This window comes from Hydra vulgaris, chromosome 11 (genome assembly GCF_038396675.1).
Source record: "Hydra vulgaris chromosome 11, alternate assembly HydraT2T_AEP".
NCBI classification, from domain to species: Eukaryota; Metazoa; Cnidaria; class Hydrozoa; order Anthoathecata; family Hydridae; genus Hydra; species Hydra vulgaris.
This window is the reverse complement of record NC_088930.1, coordinates 51,542,501-51,570,000: the sequence shown is the minus strand read 5'-3', so window position 1 is coordinate 51,570,000 and position 27,500 is coordinate 51,542,501. Positions and strand designations below refer to the sequence as shown.

General features: G+C 27.1%; 1 protein-coding gene across 1 annotated transcript in view; it reads right to left on the bottom strand.

Annotated features, from left to right (window-relative positions):
- LOC100208443 (integrin alpha pat-2) overlaps positions 1–27,500 on the bottom strand; it is an 81,096-nt gene that overhangs the window by 41,595 nt on the left and 12,001 nt on the right. Inside the window, exons 4-18 of the mRNA XM_065809157.1 lie at positions 25,754–25,877; positions 21,658–21,768; positions 21,133–21,213; positions 20,971–21,018; positions 18,906–18,949; positions 18,764–18,829; positions 17,437–17,489; positions 17,266–17,353; positions 13,595–13,712; positions 8,559–8,656; positions 7,600–7,723; positions 7,466–7,511; positions 6,632–6,751; positions 6,492–6,553; positions 6,202–6,350 (exon numbers count right to left, since the gene is read on the bottom strand). Coding sequence (XP_065665229.1) covers positions 6,202–6,350; positions 6,492–6,553; positions 6,632–6,751; positions 7,466–7,511; positions 7,600–7,723; positions 8,559–8,656; positions 13,595–13,712; positions 17,266–17,353; positions 17,437–17,489; positions 18,764–18,829; positions 18,906–18,949; positions 20,971–21,018; positions 21,133–21,213; positions 21,658–21,768; positions 25,754–25,877 — 1,332 coding nt within the window. The remainder of the gene's footprint in view (positions 1–6,201; positions 6,351–6,491; positions 6,554–6,631; positions 6,752–7,465; positions 7,512–7,599; positions 7,724–8,558; positions 8,657–13,594; positions 13,713–17,265; positions 17,354–17,436; positions 17,490–18,763; positions 18,830–18,905; positions 18,950–20,970; positions 21,019–21,132; positions 21,214–21,657; positions 21,769–25,753; positions 25,878–27,500) is intronic.

Genomic DNA, 27,500 nt, shown 5'->3' with positions numbered 1-27,500 from the left:
AAATCAGATTTAAAGTGCTTGTGATATTTGTTCAACATTTCTTTCCACAATTCTTCAACACATGCAACATATATTTCACATAATTTTTAATATGATAAATGCTTAACATAATTTTTTTTCTAATATTTACAAGTTTTATCATAAAAATAGCAAAAAATCAAAAAAAAAAATCAAAAATTTGAAGTTTTACACCAAGCACTTATAACTGTTCATATTTAAAAATTCTGATATATTTGGTCATAATATACCTAGTAACCAAGTTCTAGATAGGGCACATCTCTTTTTTCCAAAAAAAAATATTTTTTGGGACACCCTAATATATATATATATATATATATATATATATATATATATATATATATATATATATATATATATATATATATATATATATATATATATATACAGCGGTGGCCAAAAATTAAAGACCACTCATTTTTTAGTTGGTTTCTTAATCTTTAAATTAAAATTAAGAAGATTCTAATTGACATATTAAATTTTTTTTTTAATATCTTGTTAATTAAAACATACGGATTAAATAGGGAATAATTTTTTTAATCTAATTCTAATTAAATAGCGTTTAACTTATTAAAAAACTGATGAGTACTTATAAATCTTCTTTAAATAAATTGGACAAAATTTAACGACCACTTTCAAATCTTTAATTAGCACTTATTAAAAATAATAATCCATTATTTTTTTTAACTGTCTTAATTGCTTATTACGTTGGCTATAAAATAAAATGTCGAAACCTGAGTTTCGATATCAAATAAACATTTATTTTTTGAATTGCAATAAGGATATAAAAATATTGCAAAAATGCGTGCAAAGATTGAAGAAAAAGACAGATACGTGGCTCTTGTATTAAAAGAAGAAGGCTATAGCATCAGACAAATAGCAGAAAAGCTCGAAAGGTCTCACTCTTGCATTATTACCATAATTCAAGGATACAAAGAGACCCGGTCAATTAATGATTGTCATAGGACTGGACGCAATAAAATTTCAAATGACCGTGATGTTCGCTCGTTAGTGAGATTAATGAAAGAAAACGGACAAGCATCACCTACAGACTTGTCTACGAAATGGACACTGTCAAATGGTCTGAAAGCAAGCCCTAGAACTGTGCGAAGTGTCCTCCACAATTTAAATTATTTATGGCGTGCTGCTGTAAAAAAACCACGCCTAAATAAAAAACAAAAATTTGCCAGGAAAGAGTGGTGCAAACTACATAAAAATTGGTCATGTGATGTGATGAACGTTGAGGTAGACAACAGAAAAGGTCATGTAATGTTGCGTAGACATTGAAGCGAACGGTTCGATGAATCATGCATTTTGAAATGAACAAAACAAGGCAGTGGTTCAATAGGCATTTGGGCCTGTATGAGTGCTTGTGGAGTTAGCGTTTTTTATTTATTCGATGGTAGACTCAACAAAGAAAGGTACACTGAAATTTTGGAAAACTCGCTTATTCCTAGCATTGATTTATGGCAGTTGCAAGATGGATTTATTTTCCAGCAAGGTAATGCGCCGTGTCATAAAGCGCATGTTGTTAGTGATTGGTTCAATTCTAATAAAATTCAAGTGCTTCCATGGCCTGCCAATGTCCAGACTTGAATCCAATAGAGAATTTATGATCGTGGCTTGATCACAAGCTTGGTAAAGAACAACTTTACAACTTGGAAGATTTGAAATCTTCTATCTCTCATCATTTGAAAAATATGCCTGATGAAGTAATCAAAACTTTAATGAACTCAATGCCAGAACAAGTACAAGAGTGCTTGAAAACAAATGGAGGAACAACACGTTTCTAAATTATTTTTTTATTGCTTTTTGAAATATTTTTGAAACTGGTCTTAAAATTTTGTCCAATTTTTTTTCCCATTTATATTTTTTACTAGTCAGTTTTTTAATTTTTTAACATTATTTTGTAAAAAAATTATAAACTCTTTTATAATAAATATAAAATACAATAAAAATTCTTTCTAAAAATGTTTTTCTTTTTTTGATACCTTTTTCCAAAATAAAATTATACTAAAGTTAAAAATAAATTTTGAAAAAAAAATGAGTGATGAGTGGTCTTTAATTTTTGCCCACCGCTGTGTGTGTGTGTGTGTATGTATATATATATATATATATATATATATATATATATATATATATATATATATATATATATACACATACATACATATACATATACATATACATATACATATATATATATATATATATATATATATATATATATATATATATATATATATATATATATATATATATAAACTCTACCTTAAATCTTTACATTATATATCACTCTCAGTTTTTGTATGCAATGAAGCTCCCATAGCTATTGCATTACTAGTATATATATAACAAGTATTGCTTTTTGGCAAACTTGGAATTTTTGGAATTATCTAAATTTTTCTTTATTTTGAATATCAATTTAAATTTAATCACACAATTTTTTAAATTTGATTTATTATTTTTAAAAAAGGCATTTGTTTGGTATGTAGAAACTTTTAAAAAATTTTTTGTATATAATTCTCCTCAAAAAATGTAAGGCATTTACAAGATTTTGTTGGAATCTACTAAAAGTTGTAAAAAGGTCGAGAACTTGAGCATTCTTAGCTGTAGTTCCATTTGAGGGTGCCAATAAACATTTGTGTAATGATCATCATCTGCCTTTCCGTCCCATCTTTAAATCACTACAAACATCCGACTTGAATTCAGAATTATGAAAAAAACAAAACTTACCCAGCCATATACCCATAAACGTTTTTAAACCAAAATATTTCAGTCTGGAGCACAAACTTTAAATGCATATTTGATAATACGAATGTTTTTTATACGCTTTATAAAAGATTTTAAAATGCATAAACAAAAAACTTATGCATTTGAAATATCTTTTAATGACATATTTTTCCGTCTATAATATACACATTTTTTATCTATCTTGTAACCTACTACTTTTCTTTCCTCATCCAAGTGAGGGCTGATTGAAAAGCACACTCACAAAACCTCACAAAAAAAGTCTTATGAATAAATAAAATACTTAATGCTTTATAATTAACTAATTTATACAAGATCTTTAATTTATGCAAGATCTTTAAACAAAATCTTTTACTTTTTAAAATAAAAACCTTTAACTAAAGTAAATAACTAACGTTCAAATTAACTACTGTTCATTGTAATAACACTAACATGTAGGGTTTTTTATTCTTTAAAATAACAGTAATTTGGAGGGTTTTTTATTAAATTCTATTAAAAAACAAAGGTCTGAGTAACAGTAATTTTGAATGTTCAACTGTTTTCTAGATGTAACTTTTTATTTTATTTGACATGTTTAAATTTTTATATTTTTTATGATTTATTTTATATTTTCTATATACAGTTTTTAACAAACTAAAACTTAAATATTAAAAAAGTTCAATTTAGATTTTTTTTACTGTATTCTCACAACATTAACTTATTACCACAACACTCGGTGTTGTTATGGCAATTTTAAAATATTATAGAGTCTGTATGATACTTTGTCGACTACGAAATATTTTGCTGACAACATATTTCTGTTAAATAATCATGACTGTGATATATAAAAAGACAAAAAAATAAATAAATTTTATGGTATCATAAAATATAAATGTTTGTAGCAAAAAAAACCAGACTGAAGATTCTTTTTTTTTTAAAAAAAAAATCTTCTTAAAATCACAATCGCTTGTTCAAATTTGAAAAAGATTTCAAATAAACTTTTCAGGTGAACATCATAGTTTAATAATAATATCTGTTCTGATCTTTCCTTTTTCTTATCTTTATGCTCTTTCTTGGTTGGAATTCTTGTACTTTATGTGAAAATTGATAGAAATATTGTATCTTGACAAGTTTATATAATTAATATACGTTAGAACTATTAGAACTAGGATCTTTAGTGAGTTAAGGCACTTTTGCAAAAGATTTTAACTAAATTCATAATAACGCTAATGAGCGAAAATGATTTAAAGACTTAAAAATGGTGTCCTTTAGATTCACTATTAGGGGTAGTAAAAAAGTTTTGAAAGTTATATATAAAAAAGAAAAGCTTCTTTAAATATTAAAAAAAACAAAAAGCAAAAAAAATTATAACATCTAAAGCTCTTGTTTGTACATAATACGCTGATAAAATCATGCTGATTTCAAATAAAAGAATTCGAATAATTTGTAAATCACCTAAACTACACCGAGCATTAACTACACTGACCAAATTTATTAGAAATATTGTTCTAAATTTTAAGATTAGATTACTATTTTTTTTTTTAATTGTAATTTAGCATTGAAAGTTTAGCATGTGAAAACTGCTTTTAAAATGCTCATTCTTTACACAAAAAAAATATTTAATTATGTTAAATTTAGAAGTAAAAAAAAAAAAAAAAAACTTTTTAAAAAAAAATAGTAATTTCATCATTGAACAATCTTTTTTCTTTATCGCAAGAGAATATTAAAAACAATTAATTTAAACTGAATAATAAATAATTATACTAACATCATCATTAAGTATTTATCCTAGTGCAAAAACATTGTTACATGGACCCTGAATTTAGCTAGGTTTAATTTAAAAACCTTTCAAAATAAATGAAATTTGTAAGGTAACTTATATCAATAGCAAAGCTTCAGATGATCAATACAGTCAAGGAGGCTATTTTGTAAACAAGGCCACTCCATGAAAGAACAGATTGATCACGGTACTTCCAAAGGTGTAGAATGGCTTTGAAGGTCTGAGAAAGTTTTAGTGAGAATCTTCTACACTTCTACTGCATTAATACTTATTTTATATTATACCTTAATATAATTATTACTAATTATATAGTTATGATTATATTTTCCATTCATTTATGTTTCTTTTACTTCCTCTTTTATCAGAGACTTTTATCTATTACTAAAAATGTTTTACCTCTACCAATTAATTTCTCTACTTTGAGCTTTTTTTATGAAAATTCCATATTTATATCAAAAAATTACATTAATAATTAAAAAGCATATAAAACTTTGAACAAATCTATTAAAAATTTTCTGTAATCATGTTAAAACTCATAATGGTGGGAAAAAAAACAATTTTAGGGGTTTTAAGAAATATTTTTATACAAAAGTTGATCTAGAAATTTATGATGAAGTCTTATATATTGGCAATCAGAACTCCAAAATATTTTTGTTAATGTTATTCATTATGGCCTGGCAGGTGGTTCATTGTTTTGGGGTATATTAGCAAAAGAAAAGAATATTAACTATTTTTATAAAAATCTAAGCTATATGGCAATATTGCAAAATAGTTTTATGCAATGCAGTGTAAGGCGACGTTGCAGTGAGGTGCATCAAAGTAGGAAAAAATCTTTTCTTTTTTTTATAAGGTATAGCACACTTTACAGTTTTGTCTTTTGCTTCCAAACAACTCCTCTTATTCTCCATTATTCATACCAACAATAGAACAGCCCAAACCACTTTCATTTTCATACCTATCTAACCATAGTCCAAAATTTTATCTAGAAGAATATAATATATTTTGTCACTATGTTATGAAAACATAGTGACAAGAAGTCATCAAACATTAGCGAAAGAAAACCTCAAATACCATGGGGAAAGAGCAAATAGACCAAACTTAAGGCACACATGTGTATGTGTATATATATATACACATATGTTTTTAATACAAATATATATACACACATGTATTTAATACAAATATATATATTTTTTTAATATTCAACTCATTTGAGTGTTGAATTTAATTGTGATTTGTTTTAGTTATTCCTATACATTTATTATTTTCTCTAAATATTTAAAAATTTATTTAATATTTTCTATGCATTTCTACAAATGTTTAAAAACTTATTATTTTCTATGCATTTCTCCAAATGTTTAAAAACTTACGTAAAAAAAGTGGTTTTAAAAAACTTCTTGTTTGAAAAATTCCTTTTACAATGCAGACTTGCATTTAAAATTAAAAAAAGTCTTAAATACTTAATTACTAAAAGTTACAATGTTATACAAAGCTGCAACTTATATACTTTAGTATTAACAAGCGTTAAAAAGTATGAATAAGTGCACTGCTTAATATTTGTTCATAGTTTTTGATACTTTAATGTTTGATACATTATTTTGCTTTGACATAAGACATTGGCCTTTGCTTTGGCTTATTTTGAATGTTTGAATGTTATAAAAAAAAATCCTTACAATCAAATAAACCGTATATCTTTCACAACTCTCTGCAGTTGACACAGTCATTACTTTTGTAATCTCATTTAATTGTTGCTGTCCGTTAAGAAGAAAAGCTCTTTTTGCTATAACCTGTTGCGTGTCTAATGCCAACTTGTATTCAACTTCTTCATAAAAAATTATAGTAAAAAATTTATGTTAAATTTACAAAACTTAAAAAAGCTTAAACACCCACACAATTTTAAAACAAACTTAAAATCATGAACAAATCTTAAAATATTGAGAGAAAAAACAAACAAAAAACAAACCTGCATTTGTTGTTCCAATACCTAGTCCAGCTAATGTCAAACAAACTTGCACTCCTTCAATGCTAATGTTTTTAGAAAGAAATCACGTAATAGCTAATCATTTAAAGAAAAAAAAAAATTCATAATTGGAAACCACTAACCATTTATTTTTTGTTTTTCCATCAGTTGTTAAATTACAAATGCTTTCAGAACTAAAAAGGTCAATCTTTTTAGTACTTCCTGTTTTAAGTTCTCCCATAATAGTTATTACTGGACGAGATCTAAATATTAAAAAAACAATAAAAAATTATTGAAAAAAGACTGAATGTTTTTGTTAATGCATTAAACAGTGATTGGATGTTTTTGGGTTGGGTTTGTGGGCTTATTCAGTACAAATAAATATAAAAATTTTTCTTTAAAAAAAAGCAATTATATATCTGATAATCAGAATTTGAAAAAAACTACAAATAAGAAATAAATTTTCAAAATACCATAATATAGAATTGTAAACTTTGGAGCGGTGGGGTGGCTTAAGCCTTGATTGAAAATGTTGTTAGCTTCATTCATTATGCATAAAATATTACTTTCTTATACTTTTTTTTGTTTTTTTATCAGTTAAATGACAACCAAGTGCTAATAATTTATAGACCACATTGAGAAATATCAAATTCATTATAGGAACCATATAGAAACTTTTACATAAATTAAAAAACCTATATTTATATTTTGATTTTGAAATTTGAAATACTGTTGACTTGAACTTTATTATAGTGTGATTCATAGAAATAACAAAAAAACATTGTTATTTAATACTTTTGTTATTTAATACTTTTGTTGATGCAAACTTCTAAAACATTAAAACTTTTTTTTCAACTTTTAAAAGTTTCTGAGTTGATATGCATCACAAAACTTTGAGCTTTTGAATTTTTAACTTTTTAGATTGAACTTTAACTTTCCTTACATTTAAATTTTTATTTAATAAAGTAAAGTCTTGCCTTAAAACAACGGCTTGATCAGATTTATATGCACCAATAGCAAGATCTAAAAAACAAAATTATATGTTTTTATGAAGTTTTTTTATAACATAAAATTTTTAAAATTATTTCTTTCTAATTATACAAAAATAAACCTGGGTATTTATTGTCATCGACATCATTTGCAAGTTTATTTTTAAAAGGAAGAAAATCTGCAAAAGCAAAACCAAAGCCATTTAACGCTGCACCAGCAGCACCTAGACTTGAAGGGGTAATAACCTGTTTAGATAATCATAAACATACATATTAATGATATTGATAACAAAAAAATATTAATATATTTTAAATGTAAAAAACATAAATTTAAATGTTAAGTAAATTGCTCTTTTTATATTATTTTTTAGGTGTTTCAACTGATAAGTGATTAAAATAAATAGCTTTTAAATAATTTAAAAGAATTTAAAATTAATTTTTTTTTTTTGAAATTTATAATTATTAAAATATTATGAAAGTTGTAATTAATAAAAAATTTTGAAAATATATATTTTGAATATATATGTGTGTGTGTGTGAGTGTGTTTTTATATATATGTATATATATTTCAAATAAATAAGAATTTTTTAAAAACTTTTTATCATGTTTCATCAATATCAATTGACATCATCAGGTATAAAAAATTAGTTACAATTTCTATATATAATTACATATTATTATATACAGAAATTGTAACTAATTTGTTATACCTGATGATACCAATTTATATTGATAAAATGTGCTGTTAAAAAGTTTTAAAAAAATTCTTATTTATTTGAAAATTATTAGTTAGTATATACTACTACGTTTAGTTAGTATATACTACTACTACTACTACTACTACTACTACTACTACTACTACTACTACTACTACTACTACTACTACTACTACTACTACTACTACTACTACTACTATTATTACTACTACTAATATTTATAAACGTAAATCCAAAAAACAAAGCAATGATTTATGGTAAAGAAGAGAAAAAAATTCTGAACATATAACATAGTGATAGTAATAAAAATCCATTTGTTTACATAAATATGATATATTAGATAACGTGAGCAACATTTAACTAACCTGCAATAGTTTTAAAGGCTCCTTGTTAGCAGTTCCATAATACAAATAAACAATGCCTTTTTCATCTACACCACCATAAGGTGCACCAATTGCAATATCTGAAAATAAAAGACAACTCACACTTTTGATAATTTTATTTCATCATTTAAATTGATTAAATAACTCATAACTAATTTCTAAAGATTAATACTCATAATTATATAATAATAATTTTATAATTTAAAATTATAACCAAATATAAATTTACATATCTAACAATATATACAATTATTTATTAATTTATAATTATAAATTTAAATTTAATTCAGTAAAACCTTATATTTGAAGAATAATAACTTTATATACTTAATAAATTCTAATAAAATAAAAAAAAACTATTTTTAACTCAATGTTTTTTAACTTTTAAAATTCAGAGCTAGTTTATATAAGAGAAGCTAAGCTACAGTTAGCTAATCAAACAGTTTTTAGTCATTAATGTATTTTATAAGGGAGCAGCTAATAAAAAAATGTAGATTTATAGGTTAATAAAATTTTTCTGTATGTAATCTTATTTATCTATTAGGCTGGCGCAGATGTATTTTTAATAAATTGTTTCCAGTTTAGGATATTGAATGCTGGATCTTCTTGACTCAATGCATGGGTTTTAGTTGTGTCTCTGTTTTTATGACTAGACAACTCATTCTATTATCTCCTAATGAGGGTACTGCTCTAAAACTCAGTTTTATGGTTTTGAGGCCGGCTGGTAGTCAGGTTTCCCGAACTGTGGTAGCTCTCAGAGAGGCTGATTCCATCAACAGCTGAAATATATCAAAGTATTAACAGTGCCATGTTGCGCATAGAGGGTGTCCATGTTTGTACTTTTGGTGTGCATTGCGGAGGCCACATTTGGAGCCCTTTGTTACGGCTTAGGGTTTATTAGTAGTAATGAGGCAATTGCTTGGGCTATTAAACGGTGTTCTGAGTACTACCTATGCTTTGAGTCAAGTTCTTCAATCTAATTTAATAATGAATAAAGTACCAAAAACTATAAAACACAAAAAACCATCATCATCACCAAGTTCTCTAAACTTATCATTCACTAATATTCGTGGTCTTGGAAGTAACTTTTCTTCTGTTGAGTCTTATCTCTTGCAAAGTTCACCAGACCTTCTTCACTCTATTGCCTTTCTCTTTGTTCTTTATCGTTCTCCTTCATCTCAAGACAGCACTCTTTTTGATGTCATTTCTGATCATATTGACCAAGCCCTCTCTCTTTATCCATCAGCTAATATAGTTGTTGTTGGTGACTTTAATGTTCACCACTATGAATGGCTTGGCTCTAGTCTCAGTGATTCTGCAGGCATTAAAGCCCACAACTTTTGCCTTTCTCAATCCCTAACTCAAACAGTCAACTTTCCAACTCGCTTTCCAGAGAATCCGAATCATTTACCTTCTCTACTCGACTTATGTCTTGTATCTGATCCTAGTCAGTGCTCAGTTTCTCCACATTCACCCTTAGGTGCTTCTGATCACAGTTTGATCTCTCTAAAACTAATATCTCATTCTTCTTCATCACCTGAATCCCCCTATTATCGAACCTCTTACAACTGCAGTAAAGTTGACTGGGATTCTTTCCGTGATTTTATTCGTGATGGCACTTGGGTAGATTTCTTTTGTCTTCCTGTCAACATTTCTTTTGTCTTCCTGTCAACAAATGTGCTTCTTACATAACTTTGTGGATTCAGGCTGGCATGGAATCTTTTGTTCCCTCTCGACGATTCCAGGTCAAGCCTCACTCTTCTCCATGGTTTTCCTCACACTGTGCTGCTGCGATTGCCAATCAAAACCGTTACTTCCATATTTATCAGCAAAACAATTCTCCAGAAAACAGACGTCTGTTTATTACTGCCAGAAACAATCGTAAAAAGGTTTTGTCTAACGCCAAAACCCGCTATTCTCAGGTCATGAAATCTCGTATCTCATCTCAAAAATTAGGCTCTCATGACTGGAGAATCTTTAATAATATCAATAATAAGGGCAAATCTTTAATTCCACCTCTCTTGCATGGTTCAGACTTTGTCACCTCACCTAAAGACAAAGCTGAATTGTTTGCTAAAAACTTTTCATCAATATCCTTTTTTGATTCCACAAGTTCGTTCTACCTGATATTGCCAACAAACAGGTTGATCCATTGCTTGACATTCAAATCACTCCAGCTTCTGTATCTAAAGTGATTTCCTGCCTAGACTCTTCTACAGCTTGTGGCCCAACATACCTATTATTGTCTTGCAGAAGTGTTCTTCGGAGCTGTCGCCTATACTCTTAAAACTATTCAACAAGTGCTTATCAGAGTCTTGTTTTCCAGCCTGCTGGAAAGCAGCATCTGTTATCCCCATCTTCGAAAATTCTGGAGAGCGGTCTGATTTGTCTAACTACCGTCCTATTAGTCTTCTTACTATCATAAGCAAGGTTTTTGAATCTTTAATTAACAAACACTTAGTTTCTTATCTTGAATTTAATACTTGCTTTCTGACCATCAATATGGACTTTGATCTTCTCGTTCTACAGCTGATTTGCTAACAGTAATAACTGATAGGTTTTATCGTGCATTAGATAAAGATAGAGAGGTTAAAGTCATCGCTCTTGACATTTCAAAAGCTTTTGATAAAGTTTAGCATGCTGGTCTTCTCCATAAGCTTTCTTCTTATGGTGTATCTGGCAACATCTTTAAGATTATTGAATCCTTCCTTTCCAATCGTAGTATAAAAGTTGTGCTTGATGGACAGCACTCTTCTTCTTATTCTTTAACTTCAGGGGCTCCTCAAGGTTCTATCCTTGGCCCTATACTCTTTTTAATTTACATTAACAATCTTCCAGATATTCTCACATCTAAGGTGGCATTGTTTGCTGATGATACTACCATTTATTCTTGTCATCATAAGAAACCAACACCCTCTGATTGCTTGGAGGGGGCATTTGAGCTTGAAAAGGATCTCACTTCTGCTACACAGTGGCTGGTGAACTTTAATTCAGATAAAACTCAATTTTTTTCAGCCAATCGTTATTGCAATAATTTAGATCTTCCTATATTTATGAACGGTGATGTACTTGATGAGTCGTCCACTCTTCTAGGATTAACTCTTCATCTTCTAGGATTAACTCTTACTTCCAATCTTTCTTGTAAACCATATATCAAATCAGTTGCAAAATTAGCATCTGCTAAGGTTGCATCTCTTTATCGAGCTCGTCACTTTCTTACTTCGGATTATATTCTCTATCTCTATAAATCTCAAATCCGGCCTTGTATGAAATACTGTTGCCATATCTGGGGCGGTTCTTCTTATGATGCCCTTTCTCTTTTAGACAAGGTGCAAAAACGCATTGTAAACATAGTTGGACCTGCTCTTGCAGCCAACCTCCAACCATTATTACATTGTCGTAATGTTGCTTCTCTTTCTCTTTTCTACAAATACTATAATGGGCACTGCTCTAAAGAGCTAGTGTCTCTTGTGCCATCTACTAAAATACATTCTCGTGTTACTCATCATTCAATTAAGTGTCATCCTTTTTCTATAACTGTTCCTAAGTGCTCCAAAAACGCTTATTCGTCTAGTTTTTTTCCTTGAACATTAGCTCTTTGGAATTCGCTTCCTTCATCTTGCTTTCCTGATCATATAATTTGCAAGCCTTTAAGTCGTCTGTCAATCGTTATCTTGCTCTACAATCTTCATCTTTTTTCTTTCAGTAACTTCTAACTTTAATTAGTGGTTGCTTGCAGCCTTGTTGGAAGCAAAGATGTTTAAAAAAAATAAAATAAAAAAAAAAAAAAAAAAGATTTCCAACTTATATTACATGTAGATTAACTAACTTATTTAAAAAAAGTTTGATCAAATTCAGAAATTGTTAATTTTTAAATTTTTTTCAGCTCAGACTTTTTTTTTTAAAAAAAAAAAAAAGTCTGAGCTGAAAAAAAAATAAATAAAAAAAACATGTAAAAAAGTATTCAAAAAAAAATTCTTGTAAAGTAAAATTAATTTTTTCCCAAAAAATATGCTCTGTTAGTTTTTCTAAAAAAACTTTTATTAAACCTTAAAATTTTTTTCAAACATACATTTACAAGCTAAGGTAAAATTGTTTAATCTTAACTCATACAAACTTCAAAAATATTTTAAAATATAATTTTTTAGTGATATCAAACTTTTGTGCAGTGAGATTAAACTTTTTAAACAATTGGTTTCTTAAATAAATAAACTGTATTTTTCATTTAAACACATATAGTTCAAATACATAAACATAAACCAAAGTAATACATACATATTTCATTCATAAATGAAAGACTTTCAAGATACAAATGTCTAAGCATTTAGGTATTTTTACAAATTTTAACAATTGAGCCATTTTTGTAATTTACATAAAATGGATATACTGGAACTACATCATGATCTTAACGCTTTAATATCTGACCATGTAAAAATTTATATGTAGACCATAAAAATCTAAAAAAAGAGCTCAATGTAGCAAACAAAAAAATGTGAACTCCATCAGATTACCGTATATATCTTAAATTAAATTTAATACTTTAGGTAAACATAAAGTAAATCAAATTTAACACTTTAGGTAAACATAAAGTTAATCTAAAAAAAATTTAACACTTTTTTTTTTTAAATTCTGATTCACTCCCAACAAGGCTGCAAGCAACCACTATAAAGTTGGGAGTTACTAGAAAAAAAGAATGGAGCAAGGAAATGGTTGACAGAAGACTTAAAGAGTTGAAGGTTGTATGAAGGTTGTATATTAAGTATAAAAAAACAAGTCCGCTAAATGTTATTACAATAAATGTTATTACAATAAATGAAAAAAAAAAATTATAAATGTATATCATTATCAAAATAGATGAAATAATATAAAAATTATTTATCACCAAAATACTTAACATATTTAAACATACATTTTTTTTTCATTACTAATATGCTTTGCATACTTAAAAGTAATATTTCTTTACACTACTGTTTAATTCCAATGTTGTTACACCAATACTAAGGAATATTCTAACATACCACTAAATTGATCTTGATTTAGATCTCCTACACTTCCTAATGCAGTACCAAATAAAGATCCAGTTAAAGGTCCATACTTTTTATTACCATATAAGGTTTGAACATGTTCTAGCCCATTCTGAAAATACAAATCAAAATTCAATAAAATTTTATTTTATCAAAACATTTTCAACTTTGTAATTAAATATTTGAATATTTTAAAGACTTTCTTTCATAGTATTTACAATTTTGTAAATTATAAAGATAATACTCATAATGTACTATGTATTTTATAACTTTGATATTCTATGTATAATAGGAGAATAAAGCTTATATCCATTTATTTACTGATAAAAGATAACAAAATGAAAAATAAAATTTATAAAATGTTAATCTATCAAAATATTTTTTAAAACAGTTTGTCACGATCATAGCACAATCGCCTAAGTTATTTTTTGGGGGTTTTGAGTTAAGAGTTGAAATATATAGCATATACAGTCTTCTATTAGGTGGCAAATTGCCTATATCTTAAACCAATCAGAAAGCAATTTATTTTTAATTTTTTCATTTCTGCCTAAATCCGCATTTTAACTTAGGCGACTTGTTTTCTTCAAGATGACTACTCATACCACGCCGCTTTTCTACAGTGATTCAGAAGACAGAAAAATATTGGATGAAATTAAGAATTTTTTAAAATATTGATTAATAAGTAATATATATTTTATCACATATATGTTTATTAATGTTTAAAATACAGTGCATGACTTAGGCAAACTGTGCTTAAGTTTAAGCACAGTTGGCCTAAGTTGCACTAAAGAAATAAATGTATGTCTGCTGTGATTTCTCTTTGAGAAAAACTGATTTAGGCAATTGTGATAGTTTGCCTATTATAGTTATAGTATCTTGATTTTTCGAGTGTTATTAACTTTAATTAAAACAAATAATATAATAATATTTTTTTGTTTTAATGTATAAAGTAAAATAAACCTTATACATGTAGTAGATAGGCCTAGAGGAAAAATACTTGGTCTAGAGTCAATCATCTTTGAAACATGACTTTATATTATGACTCAATAATGTTGTATGTAGAGATTCAATAATCTAAGCCTTTAATTCAAAAACTTACTTTAATGTTCAGGTTCCAATGATGATAAGGAAACATGAGATGATAGCTTTCTCCCTGTTAGGATATTATTCAATGAACAAGACCAGAGGGAAGAGACAAACATTGAATTAAGTTCCTCTCTTATCGAATGCCTGATACGAGCATTAGAGGTTAAACAGGAATCTTACCAGAATGTTCTTGTAAATACAGTTGATACAGATTTAGTTTCACCTTTAAATTGCTTGTCTAAACATTTAGAAAAAGAAACCATAGATGATAGACCTTCAAGAGAAAACGAATATCAGCCATCTGAACTGGACTCTTTTAGTTTAAGTCCTTTAGCAGAACGAGTAAAGAGAAAGAAAAGCAATAGACCGCAGCCAGAAACATGGAATGAAAATGTAGCAAAGACAAAGAGGCTTAAAGGTGAAGAGTATACCAGCAGACGAGCAGTTGTTAATGAAGAAAGATGGGTAAAAAATGTGACTCTCGATTTTGCCAGAAATCAAAACTCAGAAACTGTTGGGATGTAGCAGAAGAAGAAAGAGATTTGATCTATACATCTTTTTGGGAAATGGCATCCTGAAGTGAGAGGCAAAATGTTGTCAGAGCCATGGTAACATCTGTTTCAAAGAAACAAAAGAAATCAGAAAATAACAAAAGGTCTCATAATTTCATGTATAAATTGAGACTTCAAAATGGAATGCCAGAGAGAACTATAAATGATTGGCTAAATGCTGGAACTAGTAAATGTCCAGATGAGATTGAAAAATCTGTTCCTAGTAAAAACATGTCTGATGAAGACGCACAATTTATAAAAGAGCGGCTACTTAAAGTACCCTGTGCGGACTCTCATTATTGTCGAAAGGTTCGAGCCTATAAGGAAAAAAGATTTCTTGAGCCAGGCACAAAGGTAATTGATTTATATAACTTATATACATCAGATGCAATCTCTGCTGAAAGAAGAGTAGCTGGATTAACATATTTTAAGAATACCTTTCATTCTCTCAAGATGTCAGTTTTTATGCCTCGCAAAAGTCTAATGTGACACTTGTATCGTAGCAAAAATGGGAAACATTACTGTAGAAGAACACCAGACATTTTGCTTTGAAAGATGATGCTCGAAAGCAAAAAGATCAAGACAAAGAAAGAGGATTAATGGATAAAAGTGTGTCAGTTTGGACTATGGACACTCAGTCAGTGCTACTTTGTCCTCAGAGTAAAGCAAGCGCATTGTATTACAAGACAAAGCTACAGGTGCATAATTTCACTATGTATAACATGTGTAATCCAGATGGATATTGTTATGTATAGGACGAAACAAAAGGGGATGTCTCGAGTGAAGTATTTACATATTTGTAATACTCACATTTTAAAACCATACATCATGCAAACAGAAATATCAAAGAAGTTATAATATGGAGCGATGGTTGTGGCTATCAAAACAAAAATGCATATTTATCAAACATTTACCATTGTTTATCAAAAGAGACATCTATCTATCAAAAGTATCTTGTTTTTGGACATACAAGCATGGAATGTGATACAATGCACAGCGTCATTGAGAGAAATATTGTCAGTGATGTGTACACTCCCAGAGATTTAGTTGTAATGATGCAGACTGCCAGGCGAAACCCCAAGCCATATTTTGTAAATCAGATGGACTTTAGTGATTTTGCCAAATTAAAAGAGACCTACTTTACCAGCATAGTAAGCAAGGTTAGTATGCCCTGGTACCACCCTGATGGAAAAGCGGAGTATAAACTTTTTAGAGGTAGCAGTGAGTGAAACTCATTACTCACTCGTTTCAGGAGCACCCGGAACACAGTTGAACATGAAAACTATCTTACCCAAAGATATACATGCATTTTATGATGCACTTTCATTTCAATGAACTTTGAGCAATAACAATTATTCAATACCACAACTAGAAAAGTTACCTTACAATATAATGTTTGATCAATTCGAAAAGTTATCTTAAATAAATTAAATATTTCAGTAATGTTATTACATACTAATCAAATAAAAGCTGTTTTTGTGTGTTACTGTTACTATAAAGTTATATTTTTGTTATTAACATGAAAAAAATTGGGTTTTTGAAAAAAAACGTTCATCAATCATTTTTTTCTCTTGTAAATGTATATTAAATGTATTACTAAATAGTACAATAAATGTAAGCTGTATTCACATGTTACAAACTCTTTTTATTATAACTTTTGTATTGTTTTCTTAGAATCACAATTGCCTAAATCATAATAAGAACTTGTTTTATTGCCTAAGTCATTTGCCTAAGTCATTTTCTTAGGATACCAATCACCTATATCCTAGTGTGTCTCAATGGTAATACACAAATCACTTTTAAAGTAATATATGAAAGCATCTAAGTTATAAGATGCCACAAAATAAACTAAAGTGACGTAGCAAAAGAAATAAGGAAGTTATTCAGTTTTTTTTAGTTTTCTCAAAACAAGAAAAAAATGACTTAAGCGATTGTGCTATGATAGTGACGATTTTAAATATCTTTATCACAATTTCCTAATGACTATTTCATGCAGAGATAATTTTCATAAATAATTATTGAAATCACCTGCTTATTATTTATGTATACGTAAACTGTTCCTTCATTGTAGCTATCTCCTTCATAATAAGGTGCTCCTACAACTAAATCCGAAAACCTAGAAAAATAAATAAGAATTACAAGAATTACAATAAAAAGGAATAGATATTTGATAAATAAAATAGATTCAATAAATCTCACTGATCATTGTTAACATCTGCAGCAGCAAGACTGGAACCAAAATATGAACCAACCTAGATAAATAAAATTTAAAAAAGTTTTAATATTATTAGCAATCCAATAAAATTTTAAAAAGTTATAGTATTATTAGCAATCCATTAAAACAAATAAAAAAATTTTCTACGTTACTATATATACTATATATGGTTATCATAAGTTAAATACTATATATCCTTTTATTGCTGAGCAATAAAACCATGTATTTAACTTATGATTTTTAAAAATAATAAAATTACAAAGTAATAAATAAAAATAATGAAATTACAAACTCAGATTTAAAATCAAAGTAATTAAATTTGGAAAACAAATAAAAAGTATAACACACATTTAACAAACGCAGTGTAACACAACAAGTAACAGATAAAGTAGCAGGGATGCAGAGGCCTAAATGCACTCTAACTCTATATCTGTTATTTTCTGGTCTCTGGTTTTCAGAAGTTCTAAACATGTTGGTTGATTTATGATCTGCTATAAAAACAAAAATTTTTTTTAAGCCCGAAGTCTCAGAGTCGTTGTCGCCTTAATACCTAGAAATAATACCTCAAAAACTTATTGTTTCTTTAACCTAAAAGTCTTCATTTTTTCCCATAAGTAGTCCATAAACTTTTTGATATTTTTAGAGCTCATGGATGCCAAAAAATTAGAGTAAAACTAGAATTATTGTTTTTGTGACTTTCAAATCCAGATTCCTATTTGTAACTTCGCATCCCTTTGGGACTTCACATCCCTGTACAGTAGAACAAAAAAGTAACAAAACCAGCAAAACACAACAGGTATTAAATAACAAAACAAGTAACAAGTACAGTATAACAAAACAAGTAACAAGTACAGTATAGCCCAACAATCAGCCCTTCGAATTGGGATTGCATTCCAATCCTGTTTTTATGTTGTTATGGTGAAACTTTTGTACAGTATAACACAACAACTAACAAGTGCATTATAATACAACAATGAACAAGTAGTAAACAATTAACAAGCACCAAGTAGAAAACAATTAACAAGTTATTAACTATAAAAGTTTGGAGATATAGTATTAAAATCCTATAGTATGAATAATCTTAGAAAATATAGCACTAATCATATACTGCATTCAATATTACTACCATGCTGTCAATAGTACTACCATGCGGTGAAAACATAATAATATTAAGTGCTATTACTCCTATAAAATTGTGTAACCATAAGAATCTATAAAAAGTTAAAATTTTTAATCTGCTAAATATACTCCTATTTTAAGGTATTTTAAATACAACACTATATTAAGAAAAAAATGTATTAAAAAACAAACTGTTTTTGATGGATCATTTAAAACGGCAAATGTCTCATTTGGATTTAGAACGCTGTACATAAACACCTAAAAATGTATGAAAAGCCATAAAATTTTTAAGCAAATAAACACAATCATTAAAATAAATTAATAACATCACTACCTTTCCATCTAGATTATTGCCACGTGGAGCACCACCAACAACAACTTAAAAAAACATTAACTAATTGGTTAGATATGGTTAGTAATTAAAAGAAGAAAAAATATGTAATTATACACTTATATCCCTACACCACACCTAATCTTTTTTTTATCTCTTATCTACCACCTAGAATCTACTAAATATTTATACACACATCTATACCTCTTCAAGATAAAATTGAAAAACACAGCATGTGATTAAGAAATTATAATTTCTAGTTAAGAAACACAACATGCAATTAAAAAACATTTAACTGAGAAACACAACATTGAATTAAAAATCATATATAATTAAGAAACACAAAATGCAATTTCAAATCATAGATAATTGAGAAACGAAAATTACAATTAAGAATCATATGTAATTGAGAAACACAATATGTAAATAATAAATTTAGAAACCATAATTGAGAATTTGTTACTATGTATGAATTGTAATTGTGAATGCAGAATATAAGCTTGTACTTTAAAATAAAAATTTTTCTTAGACATTAATTTTAATAGGTAAATGTCAAATTTAGCTTTTTATATGCGCCAACAATTACTATAAAATTGATCATTGTGTTATGTCAACACACTACAACCATTTACACAAGTCATTACATACAAGTCAGCAATTGAATTAAATTCATGTAAAATATTTGTTTACCCAAATTATTCCAAACCAGTGCAGCAACAAAATTCTATTTGTCAACAACTAAATTTTAATCTGTCATTATGCAAAACATACAATGAAAAAAACTTTAGATTTTATTTTTTGTACATTTTTCTGTCATTTGAAATAATAACTAGGCAAAATAACCATAAGGTAAAATAACAATTAAACAAATATAAAAAGCATAGAACTAATTTGGCAGTTAGCATTTATAATCAGAAAAGATGGCTTCAAGTCAAATAAATTGTTGGGACCAAAAAAAAATCAACAAAATATCAAACTTAATTAAAATAAAAATTGAAATAAAATTGTTAACTGACATCAATAGCCATCAAAGCAAAAATATCAGAACATTTTAAGTATCAGCATAACAACCATTGTCAATGATGAAACTATTGAGAACTATTTTAGGATTGTTTTTATTAGAAATGTGCACAAGAAGTCTTTTATAAAATGAACTGTAATGGAAGCAAAAAAAAAATTGAATATATAAGATGAATCAACAAACATATCTCTAACAGTTGACAGACAGTATGGTTAAATGAAATAGATTTTTTTTTTTTTTTTTTTTTTTGTAGAGAAAAAAAAGAACAGCAGTAATAAAAGCCAAAAAGTTCAAACTCTTAATTGCCGCTGCATTATTGACAAATGTCATCATGATGGAAACTCAAAGTTCATTCAATGCAAATTCTTGTAATAAGTGGATATTGTCTATGTTTCACTGTAGGGTAACACCTGAAAATTGTTCAGAAGATTAATTTGTCGCAGCAGACAATGCTCCTTGTCACAATCATTTAAAAAATGTGTTTAAATATTCACTAGTGCAGTTGTTTAGGACCAATTCAGTACAATGTTAGACATAGTGGAAATATTTAGCCAGAAATTAAAAGCATAGTTAAAATAGCAAATTGCACCCCACCTGTGTTTGGTGCTGGGATAATGAAACAACAAAAGTTTAAAAAATTTGTTTTCTTAAAATTCTTAAAATGTTACTTCCTTTTTTTCTTTAATGTTATATGAACTTATATCTGCTATGTTATTACTATTTTTTTCTTTGATGATATAAAAACAATATTTCATAAAAAATATTCATACAGTCAATTTTTAAATCCAATAATAATAATGTTTTCTTTGCTTGAATCGTTTTTGGGTTTAAACTGACAAGGTTAAATAGACATTTTATTAGAAATTGAACTAAGATTTTTTAATGCTACTTTTATTAAGTTACTAGGTAATACTACTGCTAACATGCAACACATATCGACAAATTTTTTTATTTTAGTTTCAGAGTTTAAATGAAATATTCATTGTTAGCATCATAAAAACTGTGAAAAGAAAAAAAAAGTGAAGCATAATACACTAGCAAACTTACAGACAGACTGTTTGTCCTTTGTGAATATTCCAGACGCTGTGGCATAACCTAAAATTTTAAAAAATTAAAAAATTTTCATTTTGTTAATAATGAATGGTAATATAAATAATGTTTTTATTAATTAAAAAAAAATCAACTGTTTATGTTTGGATTATTTCTTACCATTATATTCATAATCTTTTGGAATAAGGGTATCAGTAAAAGAAAGAGACATTCCATCTCCTTTTGCTAAAGCAATGAAACCTAAAAAAAAAGTCAGAAGATCGATCAAGAATTTTATTTTTGAATCTTATTCATCATTTTTATAACTTTTTTTCAAGTTATTATAAAACATTGCTTGCAGTTATTTAGGTTATAATAATAATATAAATTTATTTTTATTAAAGAATTATAAAATTGCAATTATTATTAGTTGTTTTTAAAACTAATTACAATACCATTTTCATTTTGTCTTTTAACAAAATGTAATAAATGTAATTACAATACCATTTTTACAACAGTCTTTTAATAAAATGTAATAATTGTTTAATGTAAATAAATAATTGTGTAATAACATAAAATAATTATGTAAAACATTTAATAATTGTGTAAAACATGTATTACAATAATAACATGTAAGGTTCATTCAATAAAAAACTTTATATTTAATTACTTTCAGTAGGAACAAATCTAATATAACTAACATACCTTTACCCAGTTGAGCATTGGGCAAACCAGTCATTAATTCTTTAATAGGAGAATCAATAAACTTTGCTGAAAACCCAACCTGACTATATTTAAATTCGGGTAATCGAGTTGCTGGAAAATAAAAGGAATAACATATCTTATAAACTATTCTATACATACACATAAATAACATCAGGGGCTATTCTAGACCGTTTTCGACAGTGCCAACTGTATTTGGGCTCCACCCAAATTTAAAATTGAGGACTTTTTTTCTTTTTTTTACAAAAAACATCATTTTTTTAATGTTTTTTGACAAATATTGTATATTTTAAAGGAAATATCTTTATGTCGAGTGCCGGTCTGGGGGTACTGCTGCCCAAATTTTTTTCCTAGAATAGCCCCTGAACATATTTTATAAACTATTTTATACATACACATATATTTACATATATATACCTTGGTATGTCAATTTAGGTGAACAAAAAAAATTAAATTTTTTAATTGAAAACTTTTTGACATATACTTAGAAAACAAATTTCCTATTCTGCTCACAAAAAAACAAAATCTTCCCATTATTCAGTCAGTCCACAAAACTTCCTTTCAGAATGTTAGTGGCATATTTCAATATTTCTTAGCAAATGCAAGTTTTTGAACTCCATTGGTTTTTGAAAGGAATGTCTTATTGCGTGGAACTCTTGCATTAAATTCAATACTTTAATTAAAATCAAGCTCCTTGATTTTAACTCCCATTCTCGATTATATCAATGGTAAATCAAATGGGTTTGGAAATTTTAAGGCAAATATAAATGGTTACTCATTATTAAATAACAATATACCAATAAATATTGCTTAAAAATGATTTTTTGATAGCCATTTCTAAAACTTTGTTTACAACAAAATATGTTCTGATAATTATCTTTTGTTCAGATTTTTACCTTCAGGCGTCATTTAATTTTAGCAATGAAAGTTAATCAAGTTAATCATAATATCACTTTTTATATATATATATATTAAAAACTGTGATTAAACTTGTTTTCATAATAATCATTAGGTATCAGCAATTTTTAGTAGAATTACAAAGAAATGTGTCATTAAAAATAAGTTAAACATAAACAAAATTAAAACATTTTGGTGGGTTTTTTTTTTTTTTTCCTGCATTAAGTTAAAATTTCCAAGCTGAAAAAATTAATGTTTTTTTTCTAACTTAAAAACAAAAATATATGATAAAATCTAAACCCAAATAAGTTGCAAAATTTAAAACCATGTTTTTTTATAAATGCTTTATTTACATAACCCATCCAGTTATACAGCTTTTATGTAAAACTACCCATTTCTACAGGACCCAAACATGTCTAAAAAATTATAAAAATTGAAAAATAATGTTATACATGAAAATACACGAAAAAATGTTTTACACCAACAAACATTTTAAAAACTCATTAATTATATCTCACTCTAGTTTGCTTCATAATCAATTATATATTAAAAATAAAATTAAAATAAGATAGAATCAGGAAAGCTTGGAACTTTTGAGTTTTACACATTATAGTTTTATCTTAAAATAATTAAGGTAATTCCACTGAAATCCCACTTGGAGCAATTGATTTTTCTTAAAAAAAAAATTGAAAATTAAATATATAAGAACTAAAATATAACTTAAAAAACTCAAACTCAAAATAAAATTATTTTATGTTATATTTTTATTTGCAAAATAAATAACTTTTCTTTTGAAATATTTTAATCAAAATTGAAAAAAACACTTTTACATAAAGTTGCAAACTATTTCTAATGATTGTTTAATAAATGAACTTTATTGAAATTATCAAAAAGTATTATATATAACTTTTTTTGATAATTTCAATAAAGTTATTTCATTTCTTAACTGTTTAAGTATGTATTTTTTCCAAAAAGTTGCAGAAAGCAAAAAAAAAAAGTTTAATAAAATAGTCTTTTTAAATATTAATTTTTAATCATTTTATGCTTTGATTAGTTAAAGTCAAGTTAAAAAAAAGAAAGAAAGACTTTAAAGAAGTCTTCGTAATAATATAAACAAATTAAATATTACAGGTAAATAATTCTTTTTGCAATGTTTTTCATTTCAAAATCAAATTTTGTAATTTTTTTTTTTTCTAAGATAAAAATATTACAAAATTCTTTAAAACTTTTACATTAATCATAAAAAAAAAAAAAAAAAATTTTTTTTTCAACTTCATCACTCCCAGCAAGGCTGCAAGCAATGCAGTAGTGGTAATGCGCTCGCTTCATAAACGAGAGGTTCCGAGTTTGATCCCCACCATGTCCCTGGTAATACCGCGCTCAACATTTCTCCGCGCAGCGGCCTTGTTTGTCAAGGTTTGTGTTAGGAGTTATAGAGTTGAGAGAGGGTTATAACCACTATCAAGTAGCCTTCTCATCTGTAGTGGCCTTCTCGGTCTTGAGGAGGTGAATAACAAAAAAAAAAAAAAAAAAACACTATTAAAGTTGGAAGTTACTGAAAAAGGAAAGATGAGGTTTATAAAGCAAGATAATGGTTAACAGACAACTTAAAATATTGCAAATTATATGAATCAGGAAACAAGATGAAGGTAATGAATTCCAAAAAACTGATGTTCAAGGAAAAAAACTAGACGAAAAAATTTTTTGGACCCCTTAGGAACAGTCACAGTAAAAGGATGAAACTTAATTGAATGACGAGTAACACAAGAATGATTTTTAGTAGATAGCACAAAAGACGCTAGTTGAGAAAAAGAAGCAATATTACTACAATGTGAAAATGGTTGAAGGTTGCTGCATAAATAGGTCCAACTATGTTTGCAATGTGTTACATGCTTATGTAAGTAAAAAAAAAATCAAGATAATATTCTTGGATAATTTAAATAGTATGCCTACACACATTTTAATTTTAAAAAAATGTGCCTACATTCATTCTAAGCAACTAGTCACTTTTTTTTTTTAATATTATAAAAAAATTAGTCATTCCTAACATAATTTAAAACAGTTATTTTCAGAGTATTTCTGAAATGTTTAAATTCTTACAACAGGACTGGACATTCCTGTCAAAGTCTGGTTAAAGTACACCTGAATGCTCAAGAAGATGGTGAATAATAGTATTAAGGAATACAAATAACATATTTTAATATGTAACAGAGATTTTATAAACCATTCCAAATAGAATGCTATTCTAGATGTGATATTTTTGGCTAGCACTGTTTCATCACATTATCCATATTTGAGTCTATATAATACTAAATCTGATCTATCCACATTTCAATTTTCTCAAACTGCTGTATCTACAGTTCCACTTCTGCAACCTGCTCTATCTCCACTTCCACTTGTTTAAGAAACCAAATCTGCTAATTCACTTATAATAAACATGCAACATGATACAATTGAGATAATGATGAAAAGCGTGCATGAAACTTGAACACTTAATGGGTCTCTAATATTATTAAACACTTTTTTCTTTTTTTTTCTTTTTAATTGGATGAGTTAATCCAAAAAAATATTACTTGTTCAAATACTAAACCAAAAAATTTAGTTTTTTGATTTAGTATTTAAATTAATTTTTGATGATTAACTTATTAGGACAGCATATAAATGTTGAGCTCGACATGACAACACTTTCAGAGATTCAGGTTGACACTTGTATACTGTAGTACAACTAGTATAGATTGATTGTCTCTTTCTATGGATGAACACTATTTTTTAGTTTCTGCTTTAGTTTAGTATTAAATTTAAATATTTGATAACAAGTTTTATGACTAACTAAACATTTTAATACAATAAAATACATTTTAACTTTGAAATGAAATGCTACTGTTACAATTTGTGTTAAATGTTATTTTTTTAGATGATTTTAATTACAATAATTAGTAAATAATAACAATAGTAACAAACAAAAACAGTCATTATATTATAATTATAACTCAACATTAAAAAAAAGGCCAAAAAGTCAACAATATTAAAATTGTTATCAAAGTTTTGCTATTATATTTTTGCAAATAATGACTGTATTTTTGTGATAATATGCCACTGTTAACCTTATGTGATAAAACATTTGAATTTTAAATGATAGACAAGCAAAAATTAAAAAAATAAAACAATTAACAAGACTCACTCAAAGACACAGTTGGCCTCCATACAAAACTGCTACTTGTATCAAATATGGATATGACATCACACTTTCCTGTCAAATACTCTTCCAATTTTTCATTTACTGTTTTATAGCGTGGTGCACAGGCCTGCAAAAAAATCAATATATATAAAATTAAAGGTCAAAAGAAAAAAATTAAAAACTAAAATATTATTAAAAATGCAAAAAAAAATTTGACTTTCTTCAAAAACATAATATTTATGAAACTAACTAATAACTTATAGTTTACTGTGTTTTTGTTTAACCCTTTAACTGCAGCAGTTTTTATTGTTATAACAGATCTCTACCATATTTAAATATTGTTAATCAATTTCCTTTACATAATGATGCAATCAGTAAAAATTTAATTTAAACTACAAATGCTTTTTAGTTAAAATTTTTAAAGAAAAATATTTTTAAAACTTTTAAAGAATTAAAAACCTTTACAATTAAAAGTCTATCAAAAAGATTTTAGACTTTTCTTTACATTATTCTGCATTATATGAATAGACTACCCTAACCAACTCTTAATCAATACATGTACACTTACCAAAAATCACAGTCATTATATGTACAATTAACAAAATAGGAAAAAAAATTAAAAGGAATAAAGATAATAATAAAAATATATATTTTTTTCAATATAAATAAACTTTATTTAATAAAACTTAGTTATTTATTGAACTTTTTTGTTAATTAGCTTGTGATCAGAAAATCATAATTTTGGTGCTGGTGTAAGAAATTTAAAATTTTCACCAAAAATCAATATATTGGTTTGAGCTTACATTTTCTATCGAATTAAGTAAAAGATTCAAATTTAGAAAATTTTATAAAAAAAAAAACTTATTGAAAATTTCCACAAAAAAAACACAAAACCTAATACTATTAAGCAACAATTTCCATAAATTGTTTGTTGACGACAATAGTTCAGGAAATGATAATTTGTATGAAGCTCTAAACAAATTTTTGATCCTTATACTTTATTCTCCTATTAAAACATCCTGGAAAAAGTTACATCATAAAATCATAATAAATCTATGGGCTATAATTCCATTCATACAGCAGTATTGAAAAATTTGGCCTCAATTATTTCAGCAGCCCTCTCTATGTTGTTTTTCAAATCGTTTATTTCCTCTACTTTGCCAAACAAATTGGTATTAAGAAATGTTGTTCCATTATTTAAAAACGGAAAGAAAATTAAACCTGGAAACTACCAACCTGTGTCTTTAACATTGGTTTTGTGCAAGTTAATGGAAAGTTTGATTAAAGATAACTTAATTTTTTATTTAAATTGGAACAAACTAATTAATCCAAACCAGCATGGATATGTTCTTTCCAAAAGTTGTACAACTAACTTGTTGGAAACTAAGGATTTTTTTACAAACTATCTAAATCTAAGGATACCAGTAGATATTATTTACTTTGATTTTGCCAAAGCATTTGATAAAGTTTCCCATTAAAAAAATAATTTACAAATTAGGCAAATATGGGAAATTAATCAATCAATAAAATAAATTCGTGAAAACAAAGTCACATTAGGAGATTTTACATCAAATTGGATATAGGTAACTAGCGAAGTACCTTGGCTTGGTGCTGGGACCCATATTATTTGTTCTATACATTATTGATATGTTGGACAATATTAGGTATCACTGCAAACTGTTTGCAAATGACACAATTATGCGTCATTTGCAAACAGTTTGATTACATAGACATTAGCTGCCGTTTCTAT